Source organism: Peromyscus leucopus, chromosome X, assembly GCF_004664715.2.
Source record: "Peromyscus leucopus breed LL Stock chromosome X, UCI_PerLeu_2.1, whole genome shotgun sequence".
Classification (NCBI taxonomy): Eukaryota; Metazoa; Chordata; class Mammalia; order Rodentia; family Cricetidae; genus Peromyscus; species Peromyscus leucopus.
In genome coordinates, this window is record NC_051083.1 from 33,439,646 (window position 1) to 33,466,437 (window position 26,792).

Consider the following 26,792-nt stretch of genomic DNA (forward strand, 5'->3'; position numbering starts at 1 on the left):
AAGGGTCTCCTGGAAACATGGCAGCTGCTTTGCCCGCCCCAGTGAGGAACGTTGTTGTGCTATGTGGCCTAAGAGCAAGTAGCTCTCACAAAGGAACCTGGGAGAGCCGAAGCTCACCCAGACAGAAGTGAGCTTCCTGTTCAGAAGTGCTTGCGTGTGGCTCCCTGCACAGCAAGGCCTTGAGGTAAGGCTGAGTTGGCAAGGGTGGCAAGCCACGGCCACTTACCTGAGCAGTTCAGGCTCCGAGCCAACTCTGTGGCCATCACCTGGATGATCAATCCAATCCGGAGTCTGAGCATCTCTGCAAAGAGGCTAGGCTGGGCCCGGACATACATGGCCAGGTAAACCACGATCTCCTGGTACAGATGGGAATAGGGCTTCAGGGAACCTGAGAGCCATCCTGGCACCCTGAGGAAGGCTGTGGCCCAGCCAGCCCTTCCTCTATTAGCATCTGACCTGTGTGAGGACGGCGATGCTGATGTCCTGTCCACTGGCCTCATAGATGAGTTTTGTGAGCTCCTCTGGGGGAAGAGGCCTAGGAAAGAGCAGCAGGTCGCACACAATGGGTGCCTCCGAGCAGGGCCCCCTTGCTCTCTCAGTCTAAGTTCCAGCCTTCTACACTACTACAAGCCCCCACATGACAGGGTATCTTCCAAAGCCACTGGCATCCCTCCCCAAGAGTACAATGCTCTCTCAGTGCTCCTTTGCAGACTGGAGGTCCCCAGCAGGGACTTACGTGGAGATGGTCTTCTCCCGGGGCTCAGGGGGAAGACCCACTGTAAGCTGCTTCTGGTGGGACAGCAGATCCGCACAAGCCTGCATATATTTTTGGTGGTGGTGGGGGGAGGTGTACAAAGGAACAGAAATTTAGCAAAACTAACTGAGGAGGTTAAGTGTCAACAGCACCAGAAATTTACCTTTATGAACTTCATAATCCACATTGCCCTTCTGAGAAATTAAAACCTAAAACCCAGGCTTAGCAACCCACATAGGCTGGATTGCTGTAATCTTCGTGTCTCCCAGGTGTGGTCCCAGACCTGGTCTACCCACTATAGTAAACACACCAGACTTCCTGCTATTTGGACAAGGTAGGTCGAGGCTTTAGCTAGCAAGGATTAGAGTTACTAGCCACACTGTGTTCGCAGCTTAGGTGCCCCTCAGTAGTCACAGGTAACAATGACTGGCATCTTACCAGAATGCATATTAAAGCCACAGGAAGTGGCTCTGGATTTTGTAGGGCCTCAGGGATATAAGCATTAATGATCACCCTACTGTGACACGTGGAAATAAGTACTTTGTTTCATGCGATTGCTTGGTAAGGCTTTCTGTGTTTAAGAGAGAACCAAACTAATCAACTTGAAAATTTCACTTCCTTCCAGAGCACTGATGTCAGTAGAGGGCCTGGCCAGTGCGGGGTCGGCTTCTCTCAAGTTCCTTTATTGACAAGAGGCACATGCCTTGAGCTTCCACAACTAGGGGACTGGAAGAAGGCGGCACGGGGTTAGAGAGAACAAACGGACAACCCGGCAGGCATGCTTATTCTGACCTCAGCCAGGACCTCCACTTTCTTCCTGAGCAGGCCTGAAATGTAGCGGATCAAACCCCATTCTTGATTCAGGCCAGCTTTTCCATAGAGCTCGCTGAGAAGACTGTGAACAGTGACTCCATGCTGTCCAAACAGATTGGTATCCCAGCTGGGACCCCTGGAAGGAGGCAGGAAAATAGAAAGACGAAGGTCAGCGTGTCAAGGCTGGGTGACGACGCATGGATTGCTGTACACTTTGCCAAGTATTTGAACATTTCTAGTAACTCTGGGTCTCACCAAGAGGCTTCAGTCCAAGCAAACATTTCTATACCATGTCTTTTGAAACAAAAGCTTAGTGCTCACACACCACTATGGTATCCTGGCCTCACCCAGACTTCTGGAAGGCCAGCATCATGAGGCAGAGAAAAGGATAGAAGTCTCATGTGTGGTGTTCCTGGGTAATTTGGGTGAACATGATCATGGCCCGGCATTGTTGGAATGCCAACAGACCAGGAAAATGAAGTATGGAGAACTAAGTTCAACATGGTGAAGCCCATAAACTTACCGCTCTGTCCTGAATACTTGTGCTCCCCTCAAAGCCCTATACTAAAATCCTAACCCCAGAGTTATGGTACTGGGATGTAGAGCTTTTGGAAAGTAACGAGGCCATGGAGTAAGATCCCTCATAATCCATCAGATTAGGAGAGGCCCCGGAGAGCTTGCTGTGCCTCCCTCCCACCATGGGAGGAGAGGGTGAAAAGGCACCGTCCGTGAGGAAGTCGGCTGTCACCAGACACTGTATCTTGGACTTCCAGCTTCTAGAACTGTGAGATACACTTCTGTTCCTTAGGATGGCAGCCCAAAGAGATGACGGCACTTACTTGATTACATAAAGAATGTACAGAATGTCTGCTTGCTCCTGCAGGTCTGAGCAGTCTTTCAGTTGCCCAACTAGCTTTTCACAGTCCATCTCACCATGGTCGTCTCTGGGCCACTGGCAGTCATAGTCAGGAGTCTGGCCACATGAAAGTCAGAAGTAGGGAAAGGAGTTGAGAATGGGAGCTTTTAGATGACCAGAAAGGGAAACACCAACTTGGCGTTTGAATGGCAGCACTATGCTAGGTTTCATTTCTTTCAGGAAATCTTCTGTACTATGTTATTTATGGGCATTTACTGTCTTCAATAGTGATCTCTGTCAGTCAACATTTGCAAGGAACTAGACTGAACAGGTTAAAACATATATAAGTTTTATTTATGCAAAGTTCAAAAACAGACAAAACCAACTTCTACTGTTAGAGATCATGACAGCCGTGCCTCACCCCACCATGTACAGGGAATGGAACCCAGGACCTTGCATGACAAAGCGTCTACCACTGAGTCACATCACCAGGCCCCAGCAGTGATCTTTGGACAATGGGATGGGGGTAACTAGGAGGCACAGAAAGTGGCCAATGACAATGCATATTGACTCAGTGGCAATTCACTGCATTCTACTCGTGAATGCACTTTTCTGTCTATATGTTATACTTTAATAAAATATTTGTTTGTTTTCTTCAATAAGGTCTCATCATGCAGCCCAGGCTTCCCTAGAACCTTCTATGCAACTCAAGAAGACTGAAAAATTGCAGTCTTCTGCCTCTGCCTTCATGGTGTTGGAATTACAATCACATGCTATCACACCCAGCTTTCAATGAAATATTTTTAGAATGTAAAACAACATAAAGTGCATGTTTAAAACTACCTTAAAAATGAAGTTAGATAAAAATATTCTCCAATAGGCAGAACTGGATATTTTGATTCATATGGGTAAAATCAGGAAAGCTGTCTGAATAAAATAGTAAAAAGGACCAACACCGTGAGATTTCATGTTTGTGTGGAATCTCATTACATTAAGAGTATGAAGAAGCCAGAAGTGGTGGTGTATGTTTATAATAAGTCCTTGGCAGGCCAATGCGGGAGGATGGGGAATTCAAGGCCAGCCCTGGGCCCAAACCTGAAACCCTGTCTTAAAAAAGCAAAGTCAAGCCGGGCGTTGGTGGCGCACGCCTTTAATCCCAGCACTTGGGAGGCAGAGCCAGGCGGATCTCTGTGAGTTCGAGGCCAGCCTGGGCTACCAAGTGAGTTCTAGTTAAGGCACAAAGCTACACAGAGAAACCCTGTCTCGAAAAACCAAAAAAAAAAAAAAAAAAACAAAGTCAAGGGTCTGAGTACTACAGTACTAAAGTCCCATGCTCTGTTCTGAGCTCTAGCTGGCTCAGATGAGGAAAGGAAGGCAGCTGAGTGTATTTCTTCTCTTACTGCCTGTGTTCTGGTGAGCAGGCAGAGAGGCAGTAAGACACCTCTTCCTCCAGGCAAAACACAAAGGTATGCACCAAACTCGGAGCATGCAATGATGCCGACTGCATTCCAGACAACTAAGTGCCTGGATTCACATCAACACGTACAATGTCTCAACTGTGAAACTCTGGGTATAAAGAAATACGCTCTTTAAGTGCCACCATTTGAGACAGTTCTTGGGACTAAGCCAGTATTATCAAATCTTACATTCAAACAAAACAATTCAAAACACTTTACCTTCTTTAGGAGTGGCTGAGGGGAGTCAACAAGATTCAGTGACTTCCGGTGTCCACTCAGAACTTTAGTAGGCAAAACCATTGGAAAAACTGGAAAAGAAAATAATGAAGAAGGCTCTTGTGAGGAAGAATAATGACAAAGCCCTTTTGGTAGGTTTAGGGCATGTCAGGACTGCAAACAGATGTAAAAGAGGTGATGCTTGACTCAACTCCTCTCTCTCTTTTTAAAGGCTTCTGTCACTATATCTGGCTTTCACTTATTTATTTATTTATTCATTCATTCATTCATCCATTCATTCATTTTTTATGTATGAGTGCTCTATCTGCATGTACAAATTTATGCCAGAAGAGGGTGTCAGATCTCATTATAGATGGTTGTGAGCCACCATGTGGTTGTTGGGAATTTAACTCAGGACCTATGACTTTATGCCAGAAGAGGGCATCAGATCTCATTATAGATGGTTGTGAGCCACCATGTGGTTGTTGGGAATTGAACTCAGGACCTATGACTTTATGCCAGAAGAGGTGGTTGTGAGCCACCATGAGGTTGTTGGGAATTGAACTCAGGACCTCTGGAAGAGCAGCCCGTGCTCTTAATGACTGAGCCATCTCTCCAGCTCCTCACTCCTCTCTTTTATTTTCCAGATGAGGAAACTGGGATCTAGAGAAGGTGGAACATTTGCCCAAGGTCACAGGGTTTTATGATCAAGGTGTTTGGGTTTCCTGCTCAGTTTCACTCTAGCATTGCTGGCTGTTCTCAATTTTACTTTTTTATCATCTCTGGATGCTTTTATTATTTATTTGTAGTCATTCAGTAAGATGTCTCTGTCTTCCAGGCTATATAACAACTCAAAAAACTAACAAGTAGCTCATGTCTATTTTATGTGTGCACATATACATGGGGAAGCCAGGGCTTTGTGTTAAGTGTGATGATATTTTATTTGTGCTGAAATGTGGTGATATTTTATTTGTGCTTTAATTAATAAAGATTGCCTGGAGATCAGAGGGAACAGCAAGCCATTTTAAATAAACAAAGAAGTCAGGTAGTAGTAGCACAGGCTTAATCTTATCACTTAGCAGGAAGGATCTCTGTGTGTTCAAGGCCACACTAGGGAACAGAGCCAAGGGTGGTGACACAGGCCTTGTCCCAGTACCAACCATAGAGGTCTGGTGGTCTGTACAGACAGATAGAAAGTGACAGAGCTGTAAAGGAAGAGGAAGTGATGTGGCTGGGCTAAGAGAGCCAATGACAGAACAGAACACAAAAGGCATATAAATGTGAGTAGACAGGATGTAACTCGCATTTGGAAGCTGCAGAGTTGGTGAGGTGTTGCTAGAGTTTTCCTGGTCCTGCCTGGCCCATGGTCAGGGCAAATCTCTCTCATTCGCCAGTCCTGCAGCCGTTCAGACCCAACCAAGTAAACACACAGAGACTTATATTACTTATAAACTGTATGGGCATGGCAGGCTTCTTGCTAACTGTTCTTTTATCTTAAATTAACCCATTTCTATTAATCAATAAGTTGCCACGTGGCTCATGGCTTACTGGTATCTTAACATCTGCTTCTCATAATGGTGGCTGGCAGCATCTCTCTACCTCAGCCTTCCACTTTCCAGAATTCTCCTCTCTCCTGGTCCCACCTATACTTCCTGCCTGGCTACTGGCCGATCAGCACTTTATTTATCAATCAATCATCCACAGCAGTGAGGTAAGTTTGGCTGGTGGCTTTCCCTATTTCCCTGATCTCTCTAAGGCTTTCACTCCTATACTGGCTCTGTGTTTTTTTTTTTTATTTAATAAGACCATTTAGAAATTTTTCTACAGTTAAGTGTCTTCCTCAATTTCTTTCCACATTATTTTTTGAGATAGGGTCTCTTCACTGAATCTGTAGTTAACTCATTCAGCCCCAGCGATTTGCCGCCCACCCCCACTCCCCATTCCTACCACCATAGCTGAAGTGCTGGAGTTATAGATGTGCATTGCTATGCCTGGATTTCACATGGGTGCTGGGCACATGAACACAGATCCTCATGCTTGTTCTGCAAGCCCTTTACCCACTGAGCCATCTTTCTAGCTCCCTCACTAACGCATATTTACAAGGGATTCATAAAGCAAGCTAAAGTGGTTCACATCTATAATCCCAGCATTCTGCAGGAGGACTACAAGTTTAAAGTCAGTTTGGACTATATAGCTGAGTTCATGGCCAGCCTGTATGATACAAGACACTGTCACCAAAAAAACAAAACAACTGACCCTGGCAACAAAAGTAGCTACTACAGTTAGTTAATCTTTCATTCTATTGGGCATGATAAATTTAATTCAGTAGTTATATACATCTCAATTGGCTTTGAAAATTATAAATTTATAAACTCAAGTTCCAGTTGCTTTTGGGATACTATCTTACAAGGACTCCAACGTACAGTATGGCTCGATAAGGAAGGGAATGGCTCAGTTGCCTTTAGCCTACTGGCTATGGATGAGATAGGACCTCTGTTGGTCTTTTCTGTAACGAACACACAGATTGCAAGTCCAGTGCCACTTTGAGATCTTTGGCAGCAGTTAACTCTGCAGCTCACACATGATTGAGCAGGTGTGATAATGAGTATTCAGAGACGGGTAATGCCTGGGGGCTGCTCACCAACCTAAGACAGAGCACCTGTGTGGCCTGGGCAGGCATCTCCATGACGGGTAAGGTGACCTCCTGACGTCCCATGCAACCCAAGTCAGGAGCTCATTTTTTAATAAAAGGGAGACCTGTAGGGCCCTGGCCCCCATTTTGGGTAACTGTTGCCTTGCTTGTGGACCTTGACCTTGATATCCTCCCAATGCTAATTCCCTGCCAGGTTCCACCCTCCTGAATGCTTAAGGGAAGTTCCTTGTCTGTGTATCCTGAATAATGGGCGTTAACAGCTTAGATGCAAGGTTGTAAAACATCAGTAGCGAACTTCTGCCCTCCAGGGTCCTCCCATTGTGCTGTAAGCCTGTAATTAAGACCTCCTACCCCCTTCAAGAAATGACATTCGACATTTAAAATTAAATATATATATTTGAATGAATACTGCGAATATAATCTATGAATACCACAAATGTGATTAATATCATGAGGGTAATTTAAAAAATAAATAAATTAAAAAAAAACACTAAACAAAACAAAAGCACCTAACTAAAACCAAACAAAAAGACAGGTTAAAAACAGGAAAGAAGAAAATAGAAGCATTTTTTAGGAATAGGAAAGACAAAGGTTGAAAGATAAGTGATTTAGAAAACACAGGACCTCCATATATTTTAGGGCGGTGGTAGCTTGGTGTTCTTGTGAGACTCCTAACAGTGGCAGCAGGGGCTATCTCTGACACTTTTCCCTGTTCTTGGGACCCTTTTCTTCCTACTGGGTTGCCTCATCCAGCCTTGATATGAGGATATGTGCCTAGTCTTACTGCAACTTGTTATGCCATATTCAGTTGATATCCCTGGGAGGCCTGCCTTTTTCTAAAGGGAAATGGAGTGGATCTGGGGGAGAGGGGAGGTGAGAAGGGCTGGGAGGAGTGGAGGGAGGGGAAACTGGTTGGGATGTAATATATGACAGAATAAATAAAATTTTTTTAAAAAGGAAAAAGAAAACACAGGGTCAGCAAACTCCAAGAATACAATGGGGAATCAATGAACCAGTCAGATCTGCTTTAAGAGAATCCTCTGAAGTCTCAGGAATTTGCTGCCCTGCTTACTTCTGGAACTGGTGTGGAGCCCAAGGGAATAAAAACAAAGAAGACTGAAGAGACAGTGTGTGAGATGTAGTGAGCTCCCTAGATGTTCTTTTCTGCACACAGCATGCTGTCTGCCCCTTTCAGGAGGACAGAAGACTGGAGAGTGAATGAGGGAGGAAGCCTGGGCACAGACTGATTAATACATCTGAAGGCCTGTGTTCATTCCTTAGAGAGACAGATCAGGGATCCACGAGAAGTTCTTTCCCCTTCCAGAAAGAGAACAGTATAACGGGAGACAGTAGAGTACCTCTGAAGAATCAGCCTACATCTCACAGGCCCAAGGCCACAAGTTCCACCCTGTACTGCAGAAGAACCTCTAAAGTGAGAAGTGGAACCTTTACTAAAAGGAAAAGGTGACCTGGAAATGGAAACCATTAGGGAGAACAAAGCGTAAACATGAAGATAAAAAGCCCTGTCTCTAATGTTTTTAGAATCATAACACATTATATTACATGTATGAAACAAGAACAGATGGAATTTGGGGAATGAAAATTAAAACAATAGCAAAAATGAAAAAAAATCCATTAAGGGAAGGACAAAAAGTTGAGCTAATTGTACTCAGAACAGATCAGAAATATGGAAAACAGAACAGAAATGATAAAAATCTCTCCAAGAAGTTAATAAATAAATATATGAAAAAAGAACAGGAATAATATGAGGAAGAAAATGACTCAAAGTTTTTAGAAAAACTTTATAGGATTGAAAATCATGAATTTTCAGATCAGAAGGCCCACTAAGTACCCAATACAATGGATGAAAACATTCCCAGGTCAAGACAGACAATTAAAATTTCAGAACCTGTGAACAGAAGATCTTAAATCTTTTCAAAGCCAGCTAATATTTGAAAGATCAAAAATCAACATAGGGGCCTCTTCACCTAGCCAGATCTCCCATATCTTTTTCCAGGGTCTAGCCTGGTGAGCCTCTCCCTCATTCACCTACCTTTCTCAACCCACCAGACCTAGCTCAGGTCTCACATCCAGTGCTCCAGCCTAGCCTGGCCACCCCAGCCTGCACCACATTCGATCTCTAGGTTTCCACCAGGACGGACCTTGCCTACCTCCCAACCTAAAGGCCACTCCCATGCCATATCCAACCTTTCCACCCAGCTAGATCTATACCCACACTCCAGGGTTCGGCCAGGAAGAGCATCCTATATGCCAGCGTGGTATATTTTATCGATCTGACTTCATTCCACCCGAGCCATTTCCAACCTCTAGGCCCGTCACAGCCACACATCTCTTGATTTTCTCTGTCCCAAGCTGTTCTATCCATATCAGACTTAGAACTAACTAACACTCTCTCTCTCTCTCTCTCTCTCTCTCTCTCTCTCTCTCTCTCTCTCACACACACACACACACACACACACACACACACACACACACACACACACACACACAGAAGGTCAAGCCAGTACCTTCTTTCTCAAGCTTACAAGTCCTATAGGAATTTTAGAGAAGAGTTACCTAGGTGCACCCCAGTACACAGAATTTAAAAGAACCATAAACTTCAATCAAGGAGTTTGAAGAAAACACAAAGAAACAGCTCAATGAAATGAAATAGAAAGAGCATAAGAAGAATAAATGTCTGATGAAGGCCCAAGAAAACACAAACAAAAAGGCTGGTAGAAATGGTGACAATAATCCAGGACTTGAGAATGGAATTCAGAAAGAAGACGAAACACTGAGGGGGGCTCAAGCTGAAAGGAAGATGGAATTGGACATGCCAATAACAACTAGAAAACTCCAAGGGAAGCCTTACAGGTAGAATGAACAAACAGAAGATAGAATATCAGGACTCAAAGACAAAGTAGAACCTAGAGACCAAGTAAAAAGGAACATGAATTAAAAAAAATTAACACACACACAAAGGAAGGGAAAAATATAGGAAGTGTGAGATACCGTGAAAAGACTAATCTTTGAATTATGGGCATAGATGAGGGAGAAGAATCCAAAGTCAATGGCACAGATCAGATTTTCAAGAAAGTCACAGAAGAAAACTTCCCCAAAGGAAAGGCATACCCATGAATGTATAAGAACCACATAGAACACCAAATAGAAAAGACCAGAAAAGAAAATCACCATAGCATATCATAGAAAAAACACAAGTTACAATGTTGTGGGATAGTTTGATCATACTCTGACACTCCTGAGGCTCTCAATAAAGTTTACTTTGAATCAGAGATCAGAGCTAGCTGCCAGCTGACCAAATAGTCATAGAAGTTCTGGAGGACCAAGGACTTAGAGAGATACAGGAAGTAGTAGGGTGGGGCTTAGAAAGATTCTTGGCCTTTTTGGATCAAGGAAGGTGAGAAAGGGTAAGTCACTGGTTGCTTCTCTGCCATTTCTCTGATCATTCAGGTTCTTACTCCAATATCTGACTCCAGAGTTTTATTGATAAGGAATAATTAGATAAATGCTTCATATGGTGTCCAACATGTGGCTTGAATATCCACACAGGGCCTGAGAAAGTGGTCTCTTGGGTAGGCACGGCCCCTTTAATACAGCTGAGCACCTGAGTAGCCTGTGCACTACTGGAGCAGGAGACTAGATAGAAATACCTGCAACATGGACATAGCAGCTTCCCAGAGCTGGGACAGGTAAATGTGGGCCTGCAGCAGCCAGCATAAGACTAGGCTCTCACAGAACCGAGGGGGCAGAGTCAGCTACCAGTGTGCCATGTGCCACTTATTATTACATGTCATCCTTTTATATGACATGGATAGAAGTTTGGTTATACATGATAGGTGACATATATGCTGATCCCTCGACATGGCAACAGCTTTGAGACTGGATGAGACATGATAAATCTTGTTTGCTATAGAATCCTCATGACTTATTACAGGCCACACAGTGTACCATTACAAGGTTTGTCTCTTGTGGTGAGAGAACGCTGCAGGCACACAGTAAAGCCAGGTCCAGACCAAGAAAACTGCTGAATAGGTAGAGCATGCTTAAAAATGTGCTTAGATGCTGAAAAAAAAAACCAAAATGGGTATAGACAGTCATAGAAAAACAAATAGTTTCAAAATAAAATAATGCCTTTAAAGAGAAAGTAAAGAAATATAAAAGAAAAAGCCACATAAAGATGGGAAATACAGGGGCTAGAGAGATGGCTCAGTGGAAGAACTGCCTGTTCTTCCAAAGGACCGAGGTTCAATTCCCAGCACCCACATGGCAGCTTACAACTGTCTGTAACCCCAAAATCTGACACCCTTACACAGACACACATGTAGGCAAAACACCAATGCACACAAAATTAAAAAAAAAACAATGGGAAATACACAGGGTGTCTGGATCCTGTATGGTGCTTTGCTGACTTTGAATTCTTTAAATGCCAATGAACAAAAAAACAATAGCTGCTGAAAGACACTGAATTGTGGAAAATGCTAAATTAAACCAATCTATATATTTTAAGAATGTCTTAACTTCAGACTGAAGGTCAGAAAAATGTGTTGCATTGGAAGAGGTTATGCTTTTGTTTCCACAGGAAATGAAAAGCTAAGGATTCCTTCAAAATTAATGAAAATCAGATTTGATTGGGGGAGACCTGAAAATCTTGGCTACAGACATAAAGGAAAAAAAGCCAAGAAAGACTATAGGACAGGTGACATAAATGTTGATCCCTCAACATGGGAACAGCTGTGAGACTGGATGAGACATGATAAATCTTGTTGGCTACAGAATCCTCATGACTTATTACATGCTTTCCTTTTACATGGCATGGATAGAGGTTTGGTTATACAGTCCAAAAGGACTTATAAAGTTAACAGAAGCTTTTTACCTGCTCAAACATAGAAGAAAAAAATCACCTTTAGCTGACTTGTGCACACCATACTCCATACTTGTGTTAATACAGATATTTATGTTACCTTTAAAAGATTGTTCATTTTCAAAAAAAGGACCAGACATCAATAAAAACAAGTAGCCCAGGTGATCCAGCCTCTCAGAATGCCTCTGTTGCAGTTTCCTCAAAATTCTGCATCCAGAGCAACTTCAAAGCTGCTAGCTGAGATGATCCTCACAAACTATCCAGCTAAGATTTCAGATAAGTTCTACACTTTATCATCACACAGAGAGTAAACAAAAAATAACAGCTCTCCCAGGACTTGACCATGGTCCCATTTTTTTTAGGGTTCCCTAAAGATGCTGTCATCCCCAGACAACAAGAAGCAGTCTAGAAAACAATGATGCCACATTCCCAAGAGTTGGGGTGGGTGGTTTTTGGTCATTCAGTGGATTATGGATGTTTGTCATTGTTTGGGGCAGGAGGTTGCAAGTTGTTATTGGTCATAGTTAGGGAGGAAAACTAAGCAAAGGAGATTAGTTTCAGGGATGTCATTCTGAAAAGAAAAAAGGGGATATTGTATAGAAATGACAGGAAAAAGGGTAGATTGCTGAATCTACTTTTAAACTAAAAAGCAACTGTTAGTCTTAAATATTTTACATTGATGTGTATTTTTGTATATTGATACAAATTTAAGGTTATTTTTGTTTTAACATACTGTAATATGTTTCTACTCTAAGGCATTGTACTAATGCAGCTCATTTAAAATGTAATGTAGCCGGGCGTGGTGGCGCACGCCTTTAATCCCAGCACTTGGGAGGCAGAGCAAGGCGGATCTCTGTGAGTTCGAGCCAGCCTGGCTACAAGTGAGCTCAGGAAAGGCGCAAAACTACACAGAGAAACCCTGTCTCGAAAAACAAAAACAAAAAAAATAATAAAATAAAATAAAATAAAATGTAATGTATAATTAAGAAATTCAGGTTAATAGTCATCTATAATAATCAAACTTGTAGTCATGTTAGGTATGTTTTCAAGGTTAAACACAGATAATATTTTAGATAGATGGTCCTCAAACACTTCAGAGACCTACAGATTATAGCATTTAAGATGTTTCAATAACATAAAGCTTTTCATGACTGAGACATTTCTGCTCCTGGTAGCACCAATTTACTTCAAAAAGGATGATGGGCATCAAAGAACCTCCATATGGAGTCTGCTTTCATTGTGACAAAGCTAGCCCCAGGGAAAAAAAAACTGACCTTGCCTCAACTGCTGACAGTATGCTGTCCAAATTGGACAAGCAGGACAAAAAAGAAGGTGACTGTTGACCTTTGCCAAGGCAAGGTAGGACAGTCCTTTGAAATTCCTGCTTCACAGAAAAGTCTGTCAGATATTCTAGGCCTGTAGGCCAAAGATGGATGACCCAACATTGCAGAGGAACCTTGGGTGACTGTCTAGGCAACCAAATATCTCTGTCATTTCTACAGTTTTAGAAGTTTCTTGCTCTGCACTTCCTGTTTACTCAGGTAATATTATATCCTTCTTGGGTCTTTGATGGGGTTGAAGACTAGACAGTTATAGTTTTCTTTGTTACCAAATTCAGAAAAGAAACTCACAAAAGAGGTGCAACATGTAAGGATGAGAGACGTAAAAGCTTAAATTGTTTATCTAAGAAAACTTTGAAAGCCAGATGATCCTAGAGCAACGCATTATAAATCCTAAAATATCAAGACTGTCTCTTAGTAATGTCAGAAGCTACACACATGAAGTCTTACTAACATGACTACCTAAACACGAGATGAACAAAGACAACAACAACAGACATGCCAAAATATGTTGGTGTTTTTTTTTTTACTTTAACTCTTTGGGGGGCCCACCACCCAGCTCTCAATTAATTACATACATGGAGACTTATTCTTATTCTTATTAATGCCCAGCCTTAGCTTGGTTTGTTTCTAGCCAGTTTTTCTTAACATAATTATCCTATCTACCTTTTGCCTCTGGACTTTTATCTTCTCTATTCTATATACCTTTCTTTACTTCTTACTCTGTGGCTTGCTATGTAGCTAGGTGGCTGGCCCTGATGTCCTCCTTGATCTTCTCTTCCTAGATTTCTTCTATTTTATTCTCTCTGCCTAGAAGCCCCTCCTATCCTTTCTTCTGCCTTGCTATTGGCTGTTCAGTTCTTTATTAGACCATCAGTTATTTTAGAGAGGCAAAGTAACACAGCTTCACAGAGTTAAACAAATGCAGCATAAAATAATGCAACACATCTTTAAATCATTAAACAAACATTCCACAGCATAAGTGAATGTAACACATGTTCATTCTAATATTTCACAACAAAAATAGACAGGAGAAAGATCATGAAATCTCATTTCTACACACACACACACACACACACACACACACACACACACACACACACAAAAAAAAAAAAAAAAGCCAAACCCTATAGTCAACTAAAGAATGTTGAGAGCTATAGAAAAGTCTTCTCCAGGAAAGAATATACCAATTGGTTGTCCAATATCAAACAGTTGGCACTAAAAACATACATACAAGTAACATTGTATAGATTAAGCAGGTTATATTTAGAAATTTATATATATATATATGAAGCCAATCATGAAAACCCATATATAGTATGCATCAGCTTGTTCTATATATTCAAAATGAACAAAATATAGAGACAGAAAGACAATTGCCTGGGAGCAGGGAAGAGACTAATTGGAAATGCTAATGGAGCTGAGGGTCTTGCTTTCTGGGACATGTACATATATGCATATAAAAACAATTAATTAAAAATGAGGTCATTATTTCAAAGAGAGCAAGGGGGGATATATAGGAGGGTTTGGAGGGAGGAATGGGAAGGGGAAAATGATATAATTATATTAGAACTTGAAAAATAAATGATTAAAAAATGTGGTGACTAAAAGGTGTAATTTATGTTTAATTATTTGTTTACTTTTCTCTACTTACAAAATTCATCATACATAGGCCAGTGAGATGACTCAGTGGGTAAAGGTGCTTACTGCCAAGCCACATAAGCTGAGCTCAATCCTGGGAACCCACATGACAGAAGGAGAACCAATCCCTACAAGCTGCCCTCTGACCTCTACATGTGTGCCCATACCCACACAGCATAAATTTTAAAAAAAAAATGTAACTAAAACTAAATGTGGCTAATAAAGAACTCATCAAAAAATTAACTGTATGCTTAAGGCAAACTTTTGGAAAAGCCAAGTGAGAACATATCAGAAAGCAAACATCTTACCCAGAGGGAACCTTCTTGTCTATATTTATGTAACATACTCTATGGTTCTCCTTCATTTATGTGCAGGCTGTGGATTCCAAATCTGAGGCTGATACCGACAAGGGACTGAAGCGTACTCCATCAGAAAAGTGCTTGTCACACAAGTCTGAGCACCTGAGTTCCCATACCTGCATTAAAAGCTGGATATGGCTACATGCACTGTAATTCCAATATTTTAGAGGTGGAGACAGAAAGATCCCTAAGACTTGCTAACTAGCCAGCCTAGCCTAACCAGTGAGCCCCAGACCAGGGAGAGACTTTGTCTCAAAAACACAAATATAACAAGGTAGCAAGCATCCTTGTTAAAGAACACCCGAGGTTTGAATATCAGCCTTCACACACACACACACACACACACACACACACACACACACACACACACACACGCTATGAAGTGATGCTTTTAAAAATCTGAAGAAAAAAAATGTATTTCTAATCTAGATTCTACACCTAGTCAAACTGTCAAATGGGTATAAGACATTTGCAAGCATTTTCAGACCCGTAAAGGCTCAATGTTACCCACTACCTGTTGTTTCTAAGAAGGCTACTGGATGTCTTCCACCAAAATAATATCACTAAGAAAGAGGAAAAACTGAGGTACAGAAAATAGGAACTAACCCAGAAAGCAAGTCAAGGGAGCAGCAGGCCTACAGCACAGCTGGCCCAGAAAGGGGGAGACATTTTGCAGACTCTAAGAAAGAAATAGACTCAAGAAATTCACTAATGTAACTCGCCTTGTGGAAATTTTATTATGAGGACACTGGAAGACTTAGAAAGAAGAAAAGCAAGCGAAAAGGACAATGTTCATTTCAGGAAAAGCAGAAAGTAAAAATAGGAATGTCATTATAGTACACTATGCTGTTCAGTTAAGAATACTATCTGTATATGCACTATAAAGTGTGAAGACTGCTTCAACTAAATTTTTAGACAATTCCCTTTGTAGGCTAGGGAACAAAGTAGAGGGGTGGTAATTCAAGACAGCTAAATCTTGATCCACACACCAGAACATTATAGGCTAAATTGATACCTCCAAGGACAGAAGTAAACACATTATTTTAGAAATATGGAAATGCCAGAAGAAACATCTAGAAGAGCTGAAAGTGGTCATATCGAAGTAGAAGGTTAGGGGAGGAGGGCACACCTTGTCTTTTAGGATCAACTTAAATTATATTAACACATTACTTTGATAAAAGAATGTATCTTAATGGACAGAAGAGCTTAATAACATACATGGAGTTTCCAAACCCTTCGCTTTGGCCATCACAGAAAGTATGTCCCGAGTGGAGTGGACAGCACTAAAAACATGTCTGTCTTCTGACTTCTTACAAAGAGGAGGCAGGTAGCACTTCAAGGATGTGCTTTGAAGAAGGTGGTTGATGTACTGGTCAAGTTCATCTTGGCTTTCTGGAATTGGACAACCAAGGAAAAGAATCCATGAAAACAAGCTGTTGAGGAGACAACATTCAGCAACATATATTTGCACCTCCACTCACACTAAAAGGATAAAGCTAGTGACAGGTATGTCATACGTATACATAAATTCATTGTTTAAAAATCTTCACTGTAGGCTAAGGGAATTCAGAATGAGACAGTGTTTAAGCCACACCATCCCAACGCAAGCAGTAGAATATGAGAACAACCTGAAGAACAGCAGCTGACGTCCTGTCTGAATCCTAGAATAAGCTAAGCCTTATGGAGCTTTCTGCACCACTTGTAAACAGTGGTGGTGGCTCATGCCTTTAAGTCCAGCATTCAGAGAGAGAGGCAGGCAGACCTCTGTGAGTTCAAGGCCAGTCTGGTCTACAGAGTGAGTTCCAGGACAGCCAGGGCTGTTAAACAGAGAGACCTTGTCTCAAAAAACCAAACTAAACAAACAACAAACAAAGTAAAAAAGATCACTTTGATCCAAAACCATGTTCAGATGAAGACATATTATATACGTGTGGGGTTTCACCCCTCATATCTAATCAAAGCTAGGTCATTCCTACCATTCCTTTCAAAAGTGAAGCAATGTGTTTCTCTTTTACGGATCTATTTTGTAAGGGCCCGGCAGTGCAGCTCAGCAGTACAGGCATGCATGAAGCTTTGGGTTCACGCTCAGGTCAGGATTTAGTTTAAATAGCTGTGCAAACCCCTTGAAGGAGCACCAGGAGCAGCTGGTGCAAATGAACCAGAGGTCTGAGGGGCAAATGGACCATATTAAAAAAGAAATAACTAGAGAGAGGGCTGGTGAGATGACTCAGTGGGCAATGATGCCTGCTGCCAAGCTTGACAAGCACAGTTCAATCGTCAGGATTCACATGGGGGAGCAAGAGAGTCACCTTCCCAAAGCTTGACCTCTACATATGTTATATATGTCATGGTATGCCACACATACACACAAAGAGAGAGACAGAGACAGAAACAGAGAGGAGAGAGAGAGAGAATAACAGAGAGAGAGATAGAGAGGGACAGAGACAAAGAGAGCTAGAGAGACAGGGACAGAGAGAGTAAATAAATAAATGGGAGACATTTTTTTTAAAAGTATCAATCTATGAGCAGTCTTGTACCTGAGACTTTCCTACGGGCTTATGAAGCCCTGTTTTCAAGGGCACCAATGTAATTTAGTTTCTTATACCAGCACTTCATTTGTTTGAGTGAGCAGAATCTTCAGAAGCCTTGTTTTTGTTTGCTTTTAGCTCACTTGTCAATTGTTTTTTCTGTATTTGGGTCTTAGGCAATTTTATCCTAGTGTCAAGGTTTAAACCAATTCAACCAACAATCCACGGAAGCCCGCCGCAAGGTACCTGGATGACTGCTGTCCTCCAGGTATCCTCCTATGTCTGACTCGCTGTCAGGACTAAAGCTCCCATCGCTGACGTCATCAAACAACTTCTCGTCACAGTCTGGATCCAGGAAGGTCAGGTAGGTGTAGAATGAGGTAGTGAGGAACTCTGCCAGGCTTCCTAGTTTTACTCTGTCAAGAAGGTACTATGTTAGGGATGCAGGTGGAGTGCTGACAGACTTCCACTGAGCATCACTGGGAAACTCTTCAACAGCTAGTTCACACCTCTGTAGGAGTCAATAACTCGATTGGCCCTATCAAGACAAGAAACAAACCCAAAGATTCAATACAAAAGTTGGGCGTGGTGGGGAATTCCTGTAATTCAATCACTTGGGAAGTAGGAGCAGGAGGACCAGAAGGTTGGGACCATCTTCAGCCTCACAGAAAGTCTGAAGCCAGCCTTTCTGGACAACATGAGACTGTGCCTCGAAAAGCAAAAACATCAAAACATTTATTCACAAGTATGAAGTGAAAGCACATAGCATTTAATGGCGAAAGATTCATGCCACATTTCTGTCCCCGAACCTAACAATATAAATGCACTTTCCTGATCAGCTAACAATTTTCCAAAATAAACTGAGTAAACCCCTTTCAGTTAGAATCAAGCTCAGGGATTTCTCTCCCTTAAAAACTGGATTAGAAGCAGTAATTCCCCTGGCGTGCTTGTCCCTGCCATGAAACATGGTGAGACAGGTGCAGGGGATTTATGATGCAAGCCACATGCCTCAGAGTGAAGGGTCTCTCTCTAAGCGAGTCACTGGATTAACCTACCATCCTCACATTGACACCCATGCCCCCTGCACAGACCCTACTGTATTGGGCTGAGAAATGCTCCACTGAAGACCAGCAGCTTGGGTCTTGCTGGAGAGGTATCAGCAACCAAGATACTGGGAGCCCACCCGCTTTCTGCCCTACAGAAATGTCAGATATTGAAGTGGAAGACAACAGGACCTCACTCTGAACTCCCAGCATCAGATCAATATTTAGTTAATATGCGTGAGAACCGAAGAATCCAGAATAGATTGTTTATGGAGGAAATCAGAGTATGCGATTCAACACCTTCATAGGTGCCCAAGTTTCAATGGGCAAAAGGCACAGGACAAGATGACAGTTGGGGAAGAGAAGTCTGTCCTTAACTGAACAAAAGCCTTCTCGTGGAGAGCCAAGGGCCAATTCTACGGCTTGTTTTGTTTGGTCCCGGGATTGGGGAGGTGGTCCGGGAAAGCCAAAATGCAACGGAAACCTTTCCCTGATGCAGGTGAAAGCGGCGGGCTTTCTGAGCTAAAGAGAGCTCAAAGGAAGGCAGGCACCTAAAAAGCTTTTGGTAGCAGGAGACTCCAAGTAGGTCTAGTAGGTACAGTGAGTTCAACTTTTTTTTTTTTAACTAAACAAAACAAAAACAACCTTAAATATAAAGAAACCCAAATGGGACTCAATCTTAATTATCCAGAACTGAATTGGGGGCTGGACTATTGCTCTGAGGTAGAGAACATGTAAGCCTGAGGCCCTGGATTTGATTCCTAGCGCTACAAAACAAACCATAACTGATTACAACAGGTAGCGGAGAGAGCCTCAGCATTCCGATTTCTTCCATGGTTCTCTTCCCAGTGCTTTGTAAACAGGAGGCTCTAGGTCTAAGGGTTAGAGGTTGGTTCTGGCTCACCAAAGAGCTCCTATACCTATTTGTCTTATAGCCCTGGCACTCTGAGCTCATGGTTCCTTACCCATAGATGAGACTGTAGCTTGCCACAAAGCAAAGACTAAATGAGGCAATATTCAGGACACATTGCAAAACTCCTAACAGCACACTATATTCTTTTTACAGCGATCAGATTTCAATAAAATAACGTATTTGGTAAGATGGTTCATTATAGGCCTGTGATATTTTCTTCTGGTCATGATGCTGTATACCAGGTGGCAACTTAACCAAGCTAGAGGCAAACTGCTCCGAAGGAGATGCTGGGGGGAGTCCCAGTGCCAGCCCTGCAAATGTAGACAGTACCACCCTGGGGACTTTCTCGACTGATGCTCCTAAAGGACCAAGGGAAGCCTGCACGGGAAGCCACTTCTAGGCTACAGTGGGGCCCATAGGGAGCTACAAGGGCACAGATGACAACTTCAGGAGCTGCAAAGAAAACCACTTGGGGCCCAAGTTTAAAAAAGGTTAAGTTCACCTTGAAGGACAACAGTGAGGTAGCAAAAGGAGCCAGTCATTAAAAGCTCTTACATTATACAAGCTGTCTGCCTAAAAGCACGGGGACACAAAAATAGATAGGGTGCTGCAGACAGGCAGGTCAGCAGAGACAGACAGGCAGGTCAGCAGAGGGTTGTTTCTTGCCTATGGTGTTTTAGTTCTGCAAGATGGAAAGTGTCCTGGAGATCTGTTTCACATGATGGGAATGTACTTGACATCATGAACTGCATACTTACATATGGTGCAAATGGCAAGGCAAAAGATATTTTATCTGAAATTTTAAAAAAAAATCATGCTTTCCCTGTGGCACCAGGTGGGATGCTGTCTGAAGAGGTAACTTGACTTCCAAACACTGTCAGCAGCTGGTGAGCTAGCCCGAGGGAATCCTCTCTGCCTGGGGAAGGTCTCGTGGTCTGACCGGAGAGTGAGGCTCCATTGGGAAGTTATCTGACATACTCCCAGAGATTCATGGAGCTGAAGATACAGAAGCTACCGATAGATCCTCTACTGTGGGTCACTCAGAAGGACAAGATGAGAAGGTGGTTCCTGTAGAGTTAGCAACCCTAGTCACCTAAGGTGCCTGAGAATCATACTGGAGAGAGTTGTACTCTAGGACAACAGACCCAAATAGATGCCATGCCACTGAAGCTGGTAGACAGTGACCCATGCAGGACTAATCAGGGGCTTCGTTTCTGAGGGCCATTGAGAAACCTGTCAAGTCAGCTTTCCTTGAGTACCTCTGGCCCCTCGCTAGGTCATGCTGCAGGAGGGATGATGCCTCTAAGAGACTGAGACTCTCTAAGATGGTAGACTTCTGGTGCCCAGGAAAGTCTAATAAGCAACAACCAAATGGTGCTTTAGAGCTGATTCAAGTTGCCCATGGGAGATGGAATTAACTTAGCTTCCTTCTTACTCTAATATTCTGCATGTCTAGATTCAGAAATTGATGCAAACAGTGGGAAGAGGACAGTAAGAGACTTTCAGGAAGGTCAATGCTATTCTTGTTTAATGAAAAGAAATCCCAACTTACCTAGCACCTCCAAAATATCCATCTTCTAGTTTCCTGATTGTAGAAAGAACTGCAGGATGAATATCTGATCCATCACTGGCTAAGGAAAAAAAAAGATGAATGAGTTTTCTTCATCTGGGAGTCCAATGCACTGCAATGTTCTCACCAGCACAACCCAATCAAAACCCTTATGGTACAGAAGATTCCCGAGACAAAGAAGTCAAATGACTAAGGATCCCCTTCGGTACTTGGCACTGTCCACAGGAACTGTCCTCAACATTTAGGTAAGAGCCCATGACCCAACAGATGGAGTTCATAGAATTACTGAGCATGGTGTGCGTGACAGGAAAGGTGAGTGTGGGGCGGCCGGTCATCCGCCAGCAGGTGCACAGATAGGCCAGCTCGATCCTCAGCATCTCCACAATCATCTCATTGTCCAGGGCCAGGTAGAAGTGATGCTGGTCCGTGAACTGAAAGTTAGAACAGGCCAAAGTCAAGGGCCACCCTTCACTTATTTCCACACGACACCTGTCACTCGGGGCAGCACTGATCCTGAACCTGTTGCCAGGGAAGATGTTTGGTACTGGGCCTCAATCTTCTGATCAGGCGGCCCCTTTCTCTGAGATGAGACATAATGACCTGTCAGCTGCTCAGAAGCTGCAGCTACACTGGTGTGAAAGGGAAGATGTGTTTCTAGACCTGCCTTCAGCTCCTCCCATAGGGGATCTAAGTGTCTTCCTCACCACTGAGGGCAAATAAGAGCCTGTGATTGCTACCCCTTTTGGAGCTACTGGGTTCGCAAATACTTCCCAGGTGAGGGAGAGCTGGGAAGACTGTCCATCTGACTGATTCCTGCCTAATGCCGATCAGAGGTACTACCACATACTGATGCAAATCCAACTGTCCTCCTGACCTCTCTGCTAGTGCACACTCACCTCAGCATTCAGAACTTGGAACTAAGAGAAATAGTTCGCAAGGCTGAAAGTGGCAGCTGCTGAGGCAAGACCCCACAACCAACCACATGTGCAGGCAGACAGGGGTCCATGCTGTGACTCACAACTGGCAAAGTGATCACATTGTTAATCTTTCTAGCTTCTCAAATGGAGAAAACTTTTTTTTTTTGGTATATGCTTCCACTAGGTTAGTTTTCTTTAGGAACAAAAATTCTAAAGATAAGTACTACAGTCAGTGGATTCTGAATCTCAGGAAGGGGCTGGGGACCTGCAAACCAATGCAGTTGTATGTCATACTGAGAGTTCTAGGACAACCTTCACAAAGGCTAGGGACTACTCATGTTAGCTGATAGGAGCCAAGGGACATGTCACATTGTAAAGCAATGTGGATTTCTTTAAAAGTCGTGTCTGGAAGTGATGACATATTCAATTTGATTCAAGTAACATCAATTGAGCACGTACTGTAAACATTTTCTATACTTCCACCTGATCCCATACATATAAAATTCTTCCACGTTTGAAGGAGATATGCTTATAGATAGAAAAGAGAACTTAATGAGAGGATGCTGGATGCTGGCTTATTTTCTACTGCCCCCACTTTTTTTCTTTTTTTTTTTTCTTTCTTTTTTTAAGATAGGGTCTTACAATATAGCTCTGGCTGGTCTAGAACTCACATAGACCAGGCTGGCCTTGAACTCATGGAGTTCCACCTGTCTCTGCCTCCCTAGTGCTGAAATTAAAAACATGCACAACCATGCTCGGCTGGCCTGTTCTTTTTACCTGGGGTGTAAAAGTGAAGATCTGGTTCCTAATCACATAGAGTTTAGAGGTGCCAAGGACACCAATGTGCCGATATGGTCGACCACCCAACTTCATATTCTTATTTCGTCCTATTTGAAATAGAAAGGAGAAACTGGAGTTAGAGAAAATAAAGTAACAGCTATTCTTGGTGACCTAGGCTAAGGCTGGGCTTATTTTTGTGTCAGACAATATATGCAGGGGTTTGTTTTGCCTTTCAAAAAGTGGGACAAAGTTGAACAGAGAAACAAATCCTACCCCCTCTCTTCATGCATGGACATGAATAATGTCAGTTTGTTCTATATGAAGAACTATTAAAAGGACTTTATTACTACTGGCTTTGAATTTACTTAGGAGTCAGCCATAAACCAAACAAATTCAGATTCTAAGAAAAGGAACCGACTCCTACTTTAATAGGTAAAATGAGTATTTGGGGGTACCACAGATAACAATTAGAAGCTGCATCAAGACACCCGTGACTCTTTCAACTGTGACATTTCAAAGGGAGTTGCTTATTCTCCAACAGCTCTGCCAACCCTCCTATGGCAGTATGGGTTGGCCGAGCTGAGGGGAATCTGCTTGCCTGTCCGTTCTTCTTCACAACGGAGAGGACCCACTGGTTGACCTGCCCAGTGCTCTGCCCAGGTCTCCAGAACTTACAACAAAGTTTTCTCACACCCAAACCTAGGACCTAGAAAGGCTCTCTTTGCCCGCTATCCCCCAATACTTCCCTGACCTACCAAGTTTGGCATATATGTGACTAAGAATCCGGCCTGGCTGGACTTGAATCGGATGCACATCAGCAATGCTCTGGACATTCACCCCATGTTGCCGCAACAGCCCCTTAATGTGACTGTTTTCCGCCAAAACAGCGACTGCAAACGAGAACACAGAATCCACATCAGATCCATGTCTGGTGTCTCTGCACACTGACACACGATTCTCCCTTCTGTCCAGCACTAGGCCTGCTAGCACACTGCCCGTGGAAATGGTGGCTGTTTGAGCCGCCGTACTCCCTGCTCGGCTGTCCTTCCTGCACCTCAACACATACAATGCATATCTGTCAAGTGCCCTCACTACGCAGGACAGTCTGAGAGCTTCTAGAAATAGTCTTCAATAGGTTCGACACCACCTTAACCTATCTGAAGTAATGTCTTGCCTCTGACTGGGTCTGCATTTATCTAAATATGCCTTGTGTCCTTTCACACAGGGTTAGGAGTAGAAACAGCTACCTCAGGGGACGTCAGAAATCTGTGCTCTTGCTTCTCAAATTTTGGCAGGGGAAATGAGAATGTGGCAGTCTGCTTACAGGGAATGCTTTAGCTTGAGAGAGAGGAGAGGCTATCTTTCTTTTCCCTAGAAAAGAAAGCGGGCCTGCTGGTGGAGAGACTGGTAGAAGCAGGACTGTCTGGCCCACTTAGAAGCACGGCACAAAACCCCACAGGAGAGAAAGAGCACCCATCCTAGCTGGTTCGAGCCCTTGGCTTTCTGGCTGTCAGGGACCTCCAAGTACCCAGGTCCTGGCAGCCTATGCAGAAATTAGCCTTAGCTTAGGGCCACATCAGGGATGGCGGGGTGGTGTCGATCATACTAGAACTGCCTGCCTTTATGAGAAAGCAGTGTGTGGGCAAAGGGATGGAGTCTGGAGAGGGCTTGCAGAAGAGGAGGACAGTCACAGGAAGCAGCTGGTATCTTGCCCAACTGCAGCAGAGCCTTTTGGAAACTAGAGGGACTCAGGGCCATGCTCAGTCCAGAGAACAAAGGCTAAGCTATTATTAGGGTGTCTTCCCCAAACCCCACCATTATATCCATAGGGTGGAGGGGGGCAGCGCTGAACATATGATGATACATATACATGCCACTGAGAGCTGAACATTACCTCCTTACATTTACATACCACCTGATGCTTTTTAAAGGGTTTTAATACCATGATCTCATCTTCCCAGTGAACCCTTAAGAGAAGCCATGAGAATGCTTAATTAGCCTGCAATAGATGAGGCGGAACTGGAGCCTAATCCCCTCTTCCCCCAGCCTCCAATAGATGGATTGCTGGCTATGCAGGACTGGCCAACATTTCTAAAACCATCCCTTCTGAAATTTCCACTGACAAGCAGAACTCCACACTTATCAAAGCCACACCGCTGCCACTCCCCATAAGACTGCCTCCTTCAGAGAGTAGTTGGAACTGAAACTGGAGAGAGAGAGCCTCATGGTCTGATGCAGTCACATGCGATCCCTTCCTCCGCTGTTTGTGTGTAAGAGGGGCACGCATGCGCCACAGGATGTGTGTGGAGATAAAAGGGCAACTTGCAGGGGTCAATTCCCTTGTTCTACTACGTAGACTTGGGAGACTGAACTCAGGCGGTCAGGCTTGGTGGCGAAGTGCTATCACCTCTTGAGGCACCTCACAGGATCTGCACGGGTTTTTGAAACAGCCCCGGACCTACTCCATGCAAGATCCTCTGGTAATGTTGCTCTGTTGTACTACACTAAAAAAGTGCTGGGCTGGAGAGATGGTTCAGCAGTTAAGAGCACTCACTGCTCTTCCAGAGGACCCAAGTTTGATTCCCAGCATCCAATCAGGGCGCTCACAATTGCCTCTAACTCCAGCTCCAGAGTACCCAACACCTTCTTCTGGTCTCCTTGGGCACTGCACATAAATTCATTCTCAGATGCACACACACACACATATATACATAATGAAACATAAAATCAATATATTAAAAAATGCTGGTTGAAATCTATTAGTAGACCCCAGCCCACAGTTGGAAAAGAACTCTTGTAGATTTAAGAGTCAAATTAGCAGAATATGTGTTGGTCAAGTGTGGAGACTAAGGAGCGTAGCTGGATCAGCCAACCAGGATGTCAATAATAGGTTCCCACCTCCAGCTGTCAACCGAGATCCTTGAGTGAATAAGTTAACCTTTAAGCTTCATGGAGATAAGCAATGTTGTAAATGTTACCTAATCAGAATGTTATGGTGGTTAGCTGTACTCTGTATACACTATCGATGAGGTGACAACTTGTGGCTCTTCTCATTGTATTATGGGCATGCTCATTAAAATGGGCCAGTGGCCCCAAAGAGGAATGCTTTCCTATTTGTTCAATCATTATTTTCAGTGTGTGGGTGCACAGGTGTCAATCAACACAGAGGAGAATACAAGCCTTATCCTTAAGAAGTGTACACCCTAAGCCAGGCATGGTGCTTCATGCCTATAATCTCAGCACTTTGGAAGACTGAGGTAGGAGGATGTCTGTGAGTGCAAGGCCAGCTTTGGCTATTTAGTGAATTCAAGGACGGCCAGTTTTACCAAGTAAGACTCTGTTTCAAAGGACCAAAAAACAATACACAAACAAAGAAAGGTATGTAGCCTAATTGAGGGGCAATGCGTTATATATACACAGCGGGCTGACATTTGACAGTATCTGAGTGTTCCACAAGGCACTCGGAGTGTGTCAGAGCTGCCACAGTCCCTTAGTAGAGGAAACGAAGGGGCTGCTGCTCTAGGTGACACCCCAGGCCAGACCTAAACCGAAAGCTTCCTCCATAGCCACCTCCGTTGTTTGCAGGACTCCATGGGGAAGAGCAAGAATCCTAGCAGCCCGGAGACATGGCCTGTTGGGTTACGCTGGGAGAGGCAGCCCCACCGGGATTCTCACCGTTTTGGAGGAGGAACTGGCTAAAGAGGAAGGAAGGGAGGGTGGAAGCCGGTGGCAAGACGTGAGACCTCCAAGGGACAAATGAACTACTGCACTTTGTGGGTGGGAACAGTCCCAGTGCTTTTGGGGCCTGCCTGAGTTATACAAGGTTTCTCACAGATGCCTACGTCTTACTGTACAATGAATCATACACGCACATACCCTATACCTTTTTTTCTGTGTCAAGGTCTTACTACATAGTCTAGACTGGCCTTAAACTCTCTAAGAAGCCAAAGGTGACCTTGACTTCTGATCCTACTGCTCTTACTTCCCTAATGCTAGGATTATAGGTGCATGCCATCATGTCTCAGTTTATATGGTGCTGAAAATCGAGCCCAGCGCCTTGTACATGCTAG

The 26,792-nt window shown here is 43.5% G+C and overlaps 1 protein-coding gene across 5 annotated transcripts in view; it reads right to left on the minus strand.

Moving 5' to 3' along the window:
- Phka2 (phosphorylase kinase regulatory subunit alpha 2) overlaps positions 1 to 26,792 on the minus strand; it is an 87,805-nt gene that overhangs the window by 17,298 nt on the left and 43,715 nt on the right. For 4 of the 5 annotated variants that reach the window (XM_028873259.2, XM_028873257.2, XM_037199436.1 and 1 more), the window contains 12 exons: positions 23,478 to 23,612; positions 22,720 to 22,829; positions 21,312 to 21,456; positions 21,008 to 21,086; positions 17,746 to 17,915; positions 16,190 to 16,363; positions 4,100 to 4,188; positions 2,407 to 2,540; positions 1,547 to 1,703; positions 737 to 816; positions 457 to 535; positions 227 to 356 (listed from right to left, as the gene is read on the minus strand). In XM_028873259.2, the coding sequence (XP_028729092.1) occupies positions 227 to 356; positions 457 to 535; positions 737 to 816; positions 1,547 to 1,703; positions 2,407 to 2,540; positions 4,100 to 4,188; positions 16,190 to 16,363; positions 17,746 to 17,915; positions 21,008 to 21,086; positions 21,312 to 21,456; positions 22,720 to 22,829; positions 23,478 to 23,612 (1,482 nt within the window). The other variant, XM_037199437.1, reaches the window with a different exon arrangement.